General features: G+C 40.7%; 1 protein-coding gene across 3 annotated transcripts in view; it reads left to right on the top strand.

Moving 5' to 3' along the window:
* Window positions 1-12478, top strand: part of grin2aa (glutamate receptor, ionotropic, N-methyl D-aspartate 2A, a) — a 69852-nt gene extending 57374 nt beyond the window's left edge. For all 3 annotated transcript variants that reach the window (XM_088358287.1, XM_088358288.1, XM_088358289.1), the window contains 6 exons: window positions 75-304; window positions 1657-1817; window positions 4669-4758; window positions 5614-5711; window positions 6823-7061; window positions 7597-12478. In XM_088358287.1, the coding sequence (XP_088214413.1) occupies window positions 75-304; window positions 1657-1817; window positions 4669-4758; window positions 5614-5711; window positions 6823-7061; window positions 7597-9579 (2801 nt within the window). In that variant the 3' untranslated portion in view covers window positions 9580-12478. The remainder of the gene's footprint in view (window positions 1-74; window positions 305-1656; window positions 1818-4668; window positions 4759-5613; window positions 5712-6822; window positions 7062-7596) is intronic.
* The last annotated feature ends 1470 nt before the right edge of the window (window positions 12479-13948 follow it).

Genomic DNA, 13948 nt, shown 5'->3' with positions numbered 1-13948 from the left:
GATGCTTTTAAGACGAGGCACATTACAAACTTTGATATGAGCGGTAGATTTAATAATTTGACATTGTCATCCAGACCCCCACGGGCCTTCCTTCACCATGGGCAAAGCTGTGTGGCTTCTCTGGGGTCTGGTCTTCAACAACTCCGTCCCGGTGCAAAATCCAAAGGGAACCACCAGCAAGTTCATCGTGTCCGTGTGGGCCTTCTTCGCTGTCATCTTCTTGGCTTCCTACACTGCCAACTTGGCCGCTTTCATGATTCAGGAAGAGTTTGTCGACCAAGTCACTGGGCTTTCTGATAATAAGGTAAAAGACAGATATACTGTGTGAAAATAAATATCCGTCCATTAATCTGTTAAAATATTTTCAAGCAAATAAATGAGGAGCAAGCAAGAAAAGGGTCAAATAGATTAAAGGTGCAGGAGATTGACGTAGAAGCTTCTGACAACGTTCAAGGAGGTGCAGGGATGGAAGTGGCAACTGGCGAGGGGGGGGGGGAGGAATTGTCAAAGGCCAGGACACGCGAGAGGATGCAAGACAACAGGCGGACAGATATGGGCCATGTTTTGATGGCTGAGGTAAGAAGAAAGGAAAGACATATGGGAGACAAGTGTAAAAAAAAAAAAAATGGAGACGCAACGGGAGGGTTAGACAAAATAAAGACTAAAAGGCAATTTAAGGCACATTTGCACAGCAGGACTGGACAACAAACTGTGTTTGACCTAAAAAAACGACAAGCAAAATTCACTTCGAAGCTCCTGGTCAGTGACCCCCCACCACACGCTCAAAAAAAAAAAAAAGGCTTTTAGTGTTAACCACTGGGGGATGAAAGGTCACAAATCTACTCACCAGAAAAGAAGCCTCATACGTTTTTTAAGACTTACAAAGGTTACACCTGAATGAATTCATGTCTCTGAGTGTCCTTTTTTTTTTTTTTTTTTAAGCACAGCCAAATTTTGTACAAAACAAGTCTAGTCATGAATATTTTTCTTTCTTTCTTTTCCAATTGTGTTTTAGTGTCTTTGTGGGCATTTCAACTAACGTTAGTCACAACAGAAATCTAAAATTTAAATTAATTTTACATAAATCCTTTTTTTTTAAGATCCTTTTGCATAGCCAAATATTGTGCAAAATATGAGCACACAAGTCTAGTGATGATTTTTTTTTCTTTTCCAGACTACATATAGAATTGTGTTTTTGCGTCTTTGTGGACTAAAATTAATTACAACAGAAATCTAAAATTATTCTTACATAAAAACATCTCTGGTATTGGAACGTGTTAATTGCACCATGTTGCAGACATTAAATGTTTGAAATTAGCACAGGAGATAACAGAAAGTCTCAACATAAACAAAGACACAGACAGATTTAACATTCACGTGGGGAGTCATTTGCTTGCGTAACAGCAAAACTTGCATAATAAGCTAAAGGAAGAAAGTAGAGCGAGGCCAAATGAAAAAATCCATGAAGGAAATGTTGTGTAAAATGAGCGCAAAGTCGAGAAGCTGTATTCATTACAAAAGCAAAATGCTCATGTCTCACTTTCTTAATTACCAGGGCCAAATTAGTCATGGAATAAAAAGGTTCAAATATGAGGCGGCTCGCCCGAAACATGAACCAATTTCTTCTTTGGCTTTTTTTTCTCATTATATTTACAGTTTCAGAACCCGTATGCTTACTCGCCGCCATTCCGCTTTGGAACGGTTCCAAACGGATCTACAGAGAGGAACATCAGGAAGAACTACCCTTCCATGCACCAGTACATGGTCAAGTATCACCAAACAGGAGTTCAGGATGCTCTTGTCAGCTTAAAATCTGGGTATGGAGACACTGTGTGTGTGTTTGTGTGACTGCAAGGTGATTCTTGCATGTTTTGTTATGCTTCTCATTACTACCAGCAAATTAATGAACACACACGAAAAAGCTCGGTCATTATCTTATTTTTTTTTTCAGTAAAATGTATTTTATTGTTTTTTTTATTTCTATATTTGTAAAACCCAAATGATCAAGAAGAACAGGCTCAAATGTGAATGCACAGGTTTCTCACATACAAAGCGTGTGTGTGTGTGTGAGTGTGTGTGTGTAATTGCATGTCTACCAGTGTGCTTGCTCTTACGTATGTGACAGCTCCTGTGAGACTGGAGATGAATGAGGCTCCTCACTGGGAACAGCAGGATCTATTTTTAGTGCCTGATCTCTAAAATGAGACTGGCTGCAGTTGGTGTGTGTGAGAGTGTGTTAAGGGTGGGAAGGAGAGAAATGGGGGGGGGGGGTTAAGGGTTATAACATCGCGAATCAAGGACATATTGGAAGAGTGGAGTGCTTGAATAGCTAGATGATTAGAGGGAAAGATGGTGAAGAGGAGAAGAGGGAAAATAAAAATACAGGTGGGAACTCATCCTATCTTTTCATGGGAAGAGGAAGAAAGTGCGGTGCTTGAAGTCAAGGCTGAAAAAAAATAGGTGGTGTGTTCAATCCTCACGCCTGGTGATCATGTCCAAGAGTCCTTGAGCAAGATTTTTTTCCCGGTAGGGCCTGACAGCCGTTCATGGCAGCATCAATTTATTTTTGGGTGTTTTCCTGGGGGTGTTTTCACCAAGTGTTGCCAAATTGTGAACAATAGCAAACTACTACTGTATTTTCCGGACTATAAGGTGCACCTTCAATGAATGGCCCATTTTAAAATGTTGTCCTTATATAAGGTGCATTGCACTATAAGGCGCACCATTAATGCATCATGTCAGATTTTTAATCCAAATCAAATCATTCTCCATTTTATCTTTTTTATTTCAACTTCAGACGCAACAAATTACTTTATAATCACAAAATAATGATCCAGAGTCTTTTTGATACATGATTCATAGTCTTCAGCGGGCCACTTATGATTGATTTGATGACACAATGCTTTGGGCCAGTTTAAATTTAGGAATTTGGTCCATATATAAGGCGCACCCTACTATAAGGCGCACTGTCGGCTTTTGAGAAAGTTTTAGGTTTTTAAGTGCGCCTTATAGTCCGGAAAATACGGTAATAATAAAATCTGCCCTCTCAGTACCCTCTTGCAAATATACATTTACAAAGCTCCAAGCAAAAAAAAAGCCTTAACAAAGCAAACATGTATATGTTAGTGTGCATCTGCACTCAAAGAACGAACTGGCGGGTCTGCACTAATTCCCTCATTGATAATTCTATTTGGCGGCATTAGCAGATGAGCAATGCTGCAGCATTCAGCTGTTTGAGGCTCGATGGCTGGATTAGCGCTGATCACACATAATGCTGACAGGCTTTACACGCGCAATCTGCTACAGCCGTCGGAAGTAAAACTACACGCAGGGGGAGTTTCAAATCATCTGATCGTATACTTTGAAATATAAGTCGCTTAATATTTAGGATTTTTTCGGGGGGAATACCTTTTGCTGCTTGATATATTTTTATGAGTGTCTTCACTTATTTTGCTAACCCAACCTGGATATCATAATAGCAGCCTGGATGGTCTTTTTTTTTTTTTTTTTTCTCTCAGCTCCTGACCTGAAACAATGGAGCACAGTTCCACGCAATTACAGTGTGAAGAAGGTTCATCCTCCATGGCCCTGTGGCCAAATATGTTTACAGAGCTTCTCTTTTTACAGTAATCCTGAACTGATGTGGTTAAATCAGCTACACCGTAGAAGAATGTTCCATGGCTGTGGATCAACACAGGATCTTCATATTCATTCATCCTAAAGCTGAACTAACAAGCATTTTTATGTCATTCTGTTCCCAATTGCCCAAATTTATTCCATTAATGTTGCATGCCCGAATGTACTCATTTCCTACAACTCCAATTATTTACAGCCCGCTTCACACTTCCGCACATCGAGTGCTCCCCAAGGCTCTGTCCTCGGCCTCATCAACTTTCTCCTCTATCATCCAGGTCCACTGCTATAATGAAACTCCACTTTACCTGTAATTTTTAGGTGTATTTTTTTAATATTATTTCTAATTTAGTCATCTATATGCTGTCCTTAGGGGGTTCTGAAAGGCTCTGTTAGCATGAATAATAATAATTATTATATTTATGAATATAAATTATTTAATATATAATAATTATTATTATTTTCTTGTGGGTTTAATAATAATAATAATTATTATTATTATTATGAAACCCACAAAAAAATCACTTGTATAAACAAAACAGTATTCTTCCTTTTTTTAAGAATTTTTTTTTATAGTCAAACACAATCTCGCATTTACTTTCTCATCCTAGACTGTAGACTCACAATCTTCATGTGGCTGGAGCCACCGGTGGCTTAAGCTAATTACAAAGCTTAACTATATGCCTGTGAGCTTTTGTTAAAGGGCTGATCTGACAATCCGTAAATGCCAGGCGGTCGCCACACTATTAGCAGGTCTTTGTGCACGCCATGGTACGAGTTGCACTGGAAATGTCAAAGCTGAGGATGTGTGTGCATTTCTGTGTGAGCGAGAGGTCAAAGGCAAAGAGAGAAAAAGATGTGTGAATGTTTGTCGAAAGTTTGTTGCCTCCAAGGCCCTATTATCAGAGAAGTGAATTGATCCGCACACCAACAGAACATTCTGGAGGGTCTCTCTCTCTCGCTCTAAAAAACAATTTGACTCCTTCACATGTTATCTTTATGCCCTCCCTTTTGTCTGATGCTCCTTCCTTGCAGTAAACTGGATGCCTTCATCTATGATGCCGCAGTGTTGAACTACATGGCTGGCAGAGATGAGGGATGTAAGCTGGTGACCATTGGCAGCGGGTAACTGAAACTTTATTTATGTTTTGTTTCACCGAGCTCGACTTTATTGACAGTAAAACTCGATTATATTTTGTTTCTCAATGTAATTACATGCTAGGATAATTTTATATTTTTCCTCATTCGATATTACGTTCTTGCTTGAAGTTCGGCTTTTATGCATCCCAACAGTTTTTTAAATCATCTTAATAAAGATCTCTTGTTTATGAGGCAAAACAAAAATTAACATCTGTATTTAATGTGTAGTAAAATAATGGAGACGAAGAGAGCTTTCAGATTTCACTTACATGTACCAGGATGCGAATTCTCCAGCCTCGGAGCTGTTTTTTTTTTTTTTTTCCCTCCCTTTGGTCGTCCACAGAGGAATTATGTGACCTGCCTACTTCTTTTTCAATGCAATGACACAGCACCACTGGTGTCAGACGAATTGCAAGTTAGCTGAGCAGCCGCTTCATTGTCAACATATCTGACACGGAGGGATTTAACGCTTTGATAAACTACAATTATCCCTAACCCTGACAGGAAGTAAACACCATGTTGGATGTTCACCCTAAAGCAGCTATATGGAGTAAATAAGATCATTCTAGAAGCTTGTAAAAAAAAGAAAAAAAGATTGCTGCCATGGTAGAGTAGTCCTGACACCTCTTATAACAAATGTACATTTACTGTTGTTGATTTGTACAACTGTAGGGGGAGCCCTGGAGCAAAACAGTACAGTATGTAATTTGATTTCCCGTGCATGTTGATGTCATCACAATTCACTTGTATTGATTGAAAGCATCTGGTTAAATTCAACATGACTATTAAAAAAATGGTGTTTGTGTTTGTGTGCGTTCGTTTGGACCTTGCTGCATTCAGGTACATCTTTGCTACCACTGGATATGGCATCGCTCTCCAAAAAGGTTCTTACTGGAAGCGTCAGGTGGATCTGGCAATTCTGGCCATTATTGGAGATGGTGAGAAAAATTCACGAGCCCCATTTTCACACGCAATCCAACGCTTGGGGATTCTTGCTCCTGTTTCTTGCCAGCAATGTAATTCCTTGACACACACATTTAAAGCCTTGTCTGCTGACAACACAAAGGCGAAGCAGTGAAGTATAAATAGTCGTTTGATGTTATTCTGGACACAAAAGGCTGCTTTTAAGAGTGTGAAATGTTTCCAATACAGTTTTGCTCTCGCTGCAGTATTAAGTCTGTGTTGTGTAATTTAGCTGAATCTCATTTTATTATAAAATATATATTCATGATATGCATTTTATATGTATATGTAAAATTTTATTTTCATATATATTATCATTCTTTTTTATTTTATATAATAATAAAATAAATAATAAAAATATATATGCTCCCATACAAATCAGATGATTAAAGCATTTGATTTGCATTCATACTTTAGCTGATGGTAATTAAATATGGAACGGTAAAGGTTGATGTTACTAATCTTGGAATGACAATCGAAATTATGATGCGAACAATGGTTGCATCTTCTATGTTTAATTTGACTCTTAAGACGGTGAACAATTCATCACACGCTACCGAGTGAAGAACTGAATGGCGATAAATTCTGAGCAGCTTCCTCGGCTCCTCTACAAAAAAAAAGCTCCAAGGCAAGCAATAAGTGAATGCCCTAAACCTTTTATCATAATGTGAGCATGAAAGCACTTTCTTTGATTAAATGATATCTTGAGTTTCTTTTTTTTTTCTAGGCTTAAAAACTTTATCAAACATTTAAGTGGTCTACCGCTGAGCACCATGTTGCAGCTTTTGTTTTTTTCAGCTTGCATTTATTTAATTATCGCCGCACTCCAGAGAGAGAATTAAGGTCTTTGCGAAACAAGCTTGAGAAGTATAAAGTCGGAAACAAAATAATGGAGAGCAACCATTGAAAATTGTCAAACACTATTAATCTTTGATTTCGTCAGATTTCTCCTTTTGTTGGACCTTTCAACTTAAGTGTTTGCTGAGAACTTCATGAAAGACCATCAAGGACCCCTGAGCACCTCACATCCAAAGCATTTCAAAAATCAATATATATATATATTTTTTTTTTTACTTTGCTTCTCAGGTGAAATGGAAGAATTGGAGGCTCAGTGGTTAACGGGCATTTGCCACAACGAGAAAAATGAGGTGATGTCAAGCCAGCTGGATGTGGACAACATGGCGGGGGTCTTCTACATGCTCGCCACTGCCATGGGGCTGTCCCTCATCACCTTTGTCTCTGAGCATCTCTTCTATTGGAGGCTCAGATACTGCTTCACTGGGGTCTGCACTGGCACACCAGGTCTTCTCTTCAGCATTAGTCGGGTAAGAGAATTCTGAGGTTCTCACCCGCAATTACTCGTGTTGCTCAGCTTTCAATACTTGCCAAGGTTCTGATGCATTAAATCATTTTGTATACATAGTTGCGAGGAAATAAACATTGAGGGAATGTTTTCATGCCCCGGTGGGCCGGAGACTCGATTAATATTTAAGCTATAACCCCAATGAAACATTTTTTTTTCTTCCAGTATTTAAGATTGATTTTCCTCCAAAAGCAGGAAAAATAAATCTGTGGAGAAAGATGAATGTTCTTTGTGTAAAAGTCAGTACTGGTTCAATACAAAGTGACTTGCTGAGTCACTGCCAACTGAATGAACTGTACACAGCAGGTTCGGCTTGAAACGAAATAATAATGTTTCTTCTCATCTCTCATTTTTTTTTATGTTCAATTCATGATTTTTTTCATTTCATGTTATCGTTTGATATCTTCACCTCTGTGTCTTCTGCTATTGTGTTTTTATGACTCATCGTTTTGACAATATCCGTGCCACATATTCATCAATCTGTTGCCACCATGCAGGGTATCTGGAGTTGCATCCACGGAGTTCACATCGACATGAAGAAAAAAACCGATCTGGACTTTAGCCCGCAAGACAAGATGCTTAAGCTGATTAAATCAGCCAAGCACATGACCAACATGTCAAACCTGGCCGGCTCTCACATGAACTCACCCAAACGTGAGTTCATGCACTCGGCGGGCCCGATGATCATGGACATGATGGCAGAGAAGGGCAACTTCATCTACGCTGACAACCGAAGCTATGCTCCCAAAGACGTGATGTACGGGGACACGGGGGACTTGCAGTCGTATCTTGCTACCCGCCACAAAGACCACCTGAACAACTACATCTTCCAAGGAGGCCAGCATCCTCTCACTTTGAATGATGCCAATCCCAATTCTGTGGAGGTAGCGGTTAGCGCCGACACGGTCCAGACCAACGCCAAACCTCCTCGGACCCTGTGGAAGAAGTCGGTGGACACGCTCCGCTCGGTGCCGCCGGGAACTTCCCCCATGCCCGACATGCTAATGCCGGACCCTCGAATGTCAATGAAGACTCAACGCTACCTCCCCGAGGAAGCGGCCCACTCTGACATCTCTGACTGCTCCAGCAGAGCAGCTTCCTACAAGGACCCAGAAAACAACAAGCACCTGAAACCCAAGGACAATTTAAAAAAAAGACCCGTGACTTCCAAATACCCAAGAGACTGTAGTGAGGTGGAGCTCTCTTACCTAAAAACAAAACAGGTCAGTGGTGGAACCAACCAACTTGGCAGAGGAGCCGGAGAGAAAATCTACACGATTGACTCCGATCGAGAAATGAGCTTGCACTCTGACCCCGTCCACTACCGGGAGAGTCGGGGTCTCGCCGCCGATGAATTGGAATACCCTGAAATCTACTCTGACCACAGTGATAATTATCGAAAATGTGATCAGCCCATCATCCATCTAAACTCCTCCCCGCTGCACCACACGGATTCCGATCTTCTGCCCGACCCGACGTACGGCAAACACTACAGCATGAAAGAGAAAAATCTTTCCCCGCACGAATCAATCGATCGCTACAAACAGACACACTGCCGTTCCTGTTTGTCAAAGGTTACGACTGCCGGCTACCCTCCAGGAGGGACGTTCACCCCTACGGGATCCGCTTCGGCTTCTTCTACCCGTTCCCCGTATAATCGATGCGAAGCATGTCTCCACACAGCCAATCTGTACGACATTAGTGAGGACCAGCTTCTCGCAGATACCTTGGTTAGCCCCACCATGCACCACCAACAACCGCAGCAGCAGCAACAGCAGCAGCAGCAGCAACCCGATGAAATGTTCGGTCTGTATTGGCCGCAAACGGACGGACCTCATGTCCAGAAGAGAAACCGCTTGAGGCTTAATCGTCAGCACTCCTTTGACAACATATTGCTCGAAAAGCCCAAGGATTCAGATCAGGGCCGACCAGCGCGTAGCGTCAGCCTCAAGGAGAAAGATCGCTTTCTGGACTCGACGGCTGATTCGCATTACGCCAACCTCTTCAGCATGCGTCCCTACTCCGGCAGACTGTTTGGCAGCGGATCCCAATCCATGATGTTTAATCACAATCTGGAGGAGAGCAAAAGGAGCAAGTCCCTGTACCCGGCCCATGGCTCGGAAAACCCTTTCCTCAGCCACTCGCTGAGGGACGACACCAGCAGCAGACTGATCCACGGGCGTAGCTCTTCCGATATTTACAAACAGCTGGCCGTGGCTTCCCCGGCAGCGATTCTCGGAGCAGCTCCCATCAAAACATGCAACGACGCGAACAATCTCCGTTCTTCCGTTAAATCCACCACCTCATACTGCTCACGGGATGGGCGGATAGCTAACGACATGTATAAGAAGGAGCATGTCATGCCTTACGCTGCCAATAAGACTTGTGCGTACCCAGCCTCACGCGGCGTCCTTAACTCAGCTCAGCTCAGCAATAGACGAGTGTATAAAAAAATCCCCAGTCTGGAGTCAGACGTTTAGTCACAGATATGTTCTCATCCCTGAATTTGTATTATAATTTCTTCAACACCGAGGGATGTCATAGCCACACGTTTCTTTTCTCGACATTCTATTCCGAACCTTCGCCCGTTAGGGTGTAAATGTACAGCTTCTGTCTTCGCAGGTAATATCATTATTTATTTTCTACCATGTACTGATCACTACTTCGAAGCGAGTACTTTGCCATAATGTGTTGTGCCATACCTGGTAGAAGAAAAAAATCGGGCTCCATCACTTTAGGTGGTTTCAGAAAAGATTTGTTGTGATTGTATGAATGGAGAAACATCAGAAGATCCTCCCGATCCATATTCTTGCTGTTGTAGGGATTCTTTACAGGGAGACTTTATTTGTCCACCTGAATTAGGGCCATCTCAGGAGGGCAGGATGCCACAATAAGCCAGTCCAACAGTCTGCTGCTTATTAAACTGACAAATGTGGCTATTGTGATGCCTGGCAGAGCACAACGTGGGTGAGATCAAATGGACATGAGAGGAGAAACTGAGGCTGCGGCGGGAGTAGTGTAGGTGCTACCGATGAATAATGTTTACAGACTGATTAAAAAAACAACATGGAAGACAAGCAGAAAAGACTGAAGCAAAGTGCTATATTTTTTTTATTCTATTCAAATAGTTTTAGAGATTCCGCCACTGGAATCCATCTGTAGGCTTTGAGTGTTTGTTAGCACAGTAATGGTTAGTTTTCAATTGTTTTTTAAAAAGCAGTGAAAAGCGGTAGATTTTTTTTTTTTTTTTTGCATGGGAAGTTTTTTTTTTTCCTGTCCCCATTGTAGTTGAGAAAAACACATTCTGCAAAATATATTTTTCTTGTTTCTACGACAAAGGGGCTCCCTTTCCCGTCATGTGGTGGATGGACGTTTGTACAATCGAACCTTTGACCTTAGTAAATCAGTGTCATGTTTAGAGGCTTCTGCTACTGCTGCAATAGAGAAAGAATGGTAAAGAAGAACAAAGATGGAAAAGGGATTAAATCAATTGGAATTGTTGGATGAAGACGTTTCTATGACCTCCTTGCAGATGACTTACAGGGTACTAGTTCTTTCTGAAAAACAGGTGACTCGATCCCTCCCCCCCTCCCCTCCCTTAATTCTTTACCTTCACTCAATAATGTAGAAGCTGGTCATCAATTGATTTTCATAAACAGTCAAGCAGGGTTATGTCTTTATTTTTCCCGTCGTAAATTGGATGGATGATGTGAGCCAGGCAAGATGGTATGGTGCAAGTCATGTGTCATTTTGACCCACTGTACAATTGACTGCCCATTTTTGTACTTTTCAACAACTACAGTTGGAAAAACAAACGGAAATTTCATCTGACATTGATTTGCTTGATTGGCTTCACACAGATAAATTGTATCAAATGAAATATACCTCAGGATGATGATGATCAGCATTTTGAGGGAGCGTCAAAGTGGCTATTTTGTCGAAAAATATTCGGAGTGGCTCCTTCTGACATGTCAAGGTCTTCCAGTTGAGGAGGGAAAACGGGATTGGGTTCATGGAGTAGGACGTGGCTTTGCTGTTTCACCTCGAGGCCAAAATGTGCACTATAAAAAAAATGAAAGACTTAAATGTCCATAAAATGAGCCACCCTTTTATGAAAATGCATTTTTTGTTGTTGTTGATTTTTTTTTTATGATGGTATTTGACTGGAATTCAGTTGAAGCTCAATGACCACATCATATCACCCTTTCTTACTCTTGTAATACTACCTTCTATTGCTTCAGCTTAACCCAATGACTGCTGATTTTTTTTTCTTATATGCATATTTATTATTAACATATATATCTCCACATGCTGCTTGTATGAGCTGATGAGTGAACAATGTTCAAATGTAAAAAAATGATATATATATATATATATATGATATATATATATATATATATATATAATGAACCCTTGCATTTTTGCATTTTATGATGGACTCATGGCAATATTTTTCATTCTTTCTACTTTTGCAGAACTGTCATGTAAACTGATGCCGTTTTATGTTGGAAGGCACCCAAACACACCCTCGTGATGACAACCCTGCTCTTTTTAATGGCAAAAAAAATGTATTTTAATTACATTTAATGATAAATAATGAGGTGATGGCATGCAACCCCAGATGTAATAATGTTTTCTGTTTTGTTTCATTTTGTCATGATTGTTATGATCACTAATGCTTTGTAACCAGGCGTGCGTATATACATATTTGAGAGAGATTGAGGGGGGGAATTCTTATCTATGTTAATGAAGACGCTGCTGCTCTTTTGGGGGAGGAGGTGTATGCCGACTCACTCATTGGCGTGAGGGGTCATTATCAGGCCCCGTTTTGCCCAATGGGATTACAGGTCAGAGGTCAGGGCTTAATTTGGCATGGTGGGACATCTTTGCTCTTCCTCCATGGCAGGTGAGAATTGAAAATGTATCACCAGCTCTCCTTCTCTCTTCCCACTCCTTCATGTATAGTCAGGACTTCAACTGTGAAGAAACAAAAGGAAAAAAAAAAAAAAAAGCAACCCTTGACCTTTGAGTCTGCTCACCCTCCAAAGATATGAGACCTCTTTCTTTATGGTTTGCTGTAAGAAAAGCTTTTTTTAAAAATTGTTCATTTGGGTAAACTCAAAAAGACTTTTAAGGAACTATTTTGAATATACTTAGAAAATGACACCTGTAAACATCACTTGTAAATTCATACTGGAATACATCATCATGGAGAATTATAAATGATAAAGAGTAAAAACAATATTTTTTGTGTGAATTTCACAGGAGCTCTTCTGTGCACTGTCTCTCTTTATCTCTCTCTCTCTCTCTTTCTCTCTCTCTCTTGCTATCTCTCTCTTTATGTAGAGCGACTAGAATAAAACGTCACCATTCACAAGATCCGCTGTCCTGTCAGAATTCTAAATACACGTGCCAACCGGCTTTTATTTTTATCTGGGTTTTTTTACTGCTATAATAATTCTCATTTCATCCATTTTTGTTGTTTGTATTTAAAAAAAAAAGTCAAATATATACAACTGCTTCCAAAATAGTTTGAAATGTGCCAAATTTAAATAATCAAAATATTGGATACATCAAAAAGCTTTTGAGAAATGTGTGAAACAAGAAAAGCTCAGCAAATCCGTCAGAGAAATCGATTAATCGAAACCTAATCGATTTTCTAATTAATCGACGCCTACTTTAATGGATTGCTTTTCGAGATTTTTTTTTATTCTACATCCCGAGCATCCCTGGGTTTCATTCCGTAGTTCTCGACCGACGGATTGTAAGATTGACATGTAGATGCAGTCGCTTTACCGGATTGACGAGCCGAGTCCGAAAGCAAAGCTTTCAATTTCCCGGTTGCTTTACGTTTCCACTCCGACAAATTTTGGGTAATAACCAAAAAGGACAAGATCGTGGATCCCAGAGGCTGAAATGAGCTTTTTTCCTCTGGGCTCACCCTTTGGAGATAAGGTGAGCAGTTCAGTCATCCGGGGAGGGATTGGAGTTGACTTGCTGATCCTCCACATTGAGCGTCGCCAGCTTCTGTGCCTTGAGCATCTTCTTATCGTCTTACCTTACCTTGCCTCCAGGGAAAAGTGTGAGAAGACCTTGAGGCACAACTAGGACATGCTGGAGGGATGCTGCTGGCTTGGAAACACCTCAACGTACCTTTGAGGGAATTAGAAGAGGTGGCCTCGGGAATAGGGCTGCTGAGGTCATGGTTCCTTTTGTGATATATAATGCAAAAAAAAAAAAATCACTCAACAGTTGTGAACCTTCCGCCATGCCCTCGGTCTAACCTTTTCTTCCACATGTGGGTCCTTATTGTATGCATTATTTTTTTATGCATGTCAGTTTAACTGAGCATCATGTTGCCATTTGGGCTAAAGCTACATTTACCATCTGCCTCATTTGTTCCTTCCTTTCCATGGGACTTGGATGCTTATCTCCCGCTCCATAAAATCGTTAAATCCATCTGCTCTTGCTCATTCAGGAAGGATTTTGCTCTTTAACAAACACAATTGCACTGTAATAATCCGTATTGACTTTCCAATCATTGATTCCCTCCACTTCAACCCTGAGTCCAACCGCTTCTCATGAAATGTCAAAATAATAAAACGTCAGTGATTTGTACTCGCCTTACCCCAATTCTGACCTAAATGTCAGCATCTTTTTTTCTTTTTTTAATCACAGTAGAAAAAGATAGATACTTGATTCACATCCCTGTATTTTATAGAAAATTTTAAATTACATTTGCTACTTTGTGCCTCATTCTTGCAGCCTGCTGCTGTGACCTTTCAAAAGTGGCGCGGATTTCTGCCACAGGGTCAAGCTTGAGACACTTCAGCTCATGCGACAATGATT

The sequence above is a fragment of the Syngnathus floridae genome, chromosome 17 (genome assembly GCF_059516105.1).
Source record: "Syngnathus floridae isolate MCC-2025c chromosome 17, RoL_Sflo_1.0, whole genome shotgun sequence".
Taxonomy (NCBI): domain Eukaryota; kingdom Metazoa; phylum Chordata; class Actinopteri; order Syngnathiformes; family Syngnathidae; genus Syngnathus; species Syngnathus floridae.
The sequence above is the reverse complement of the archived record's forward strand: the minus strand, read 5'-3'. Positions and strand labels throughout refer to the sequence as shown.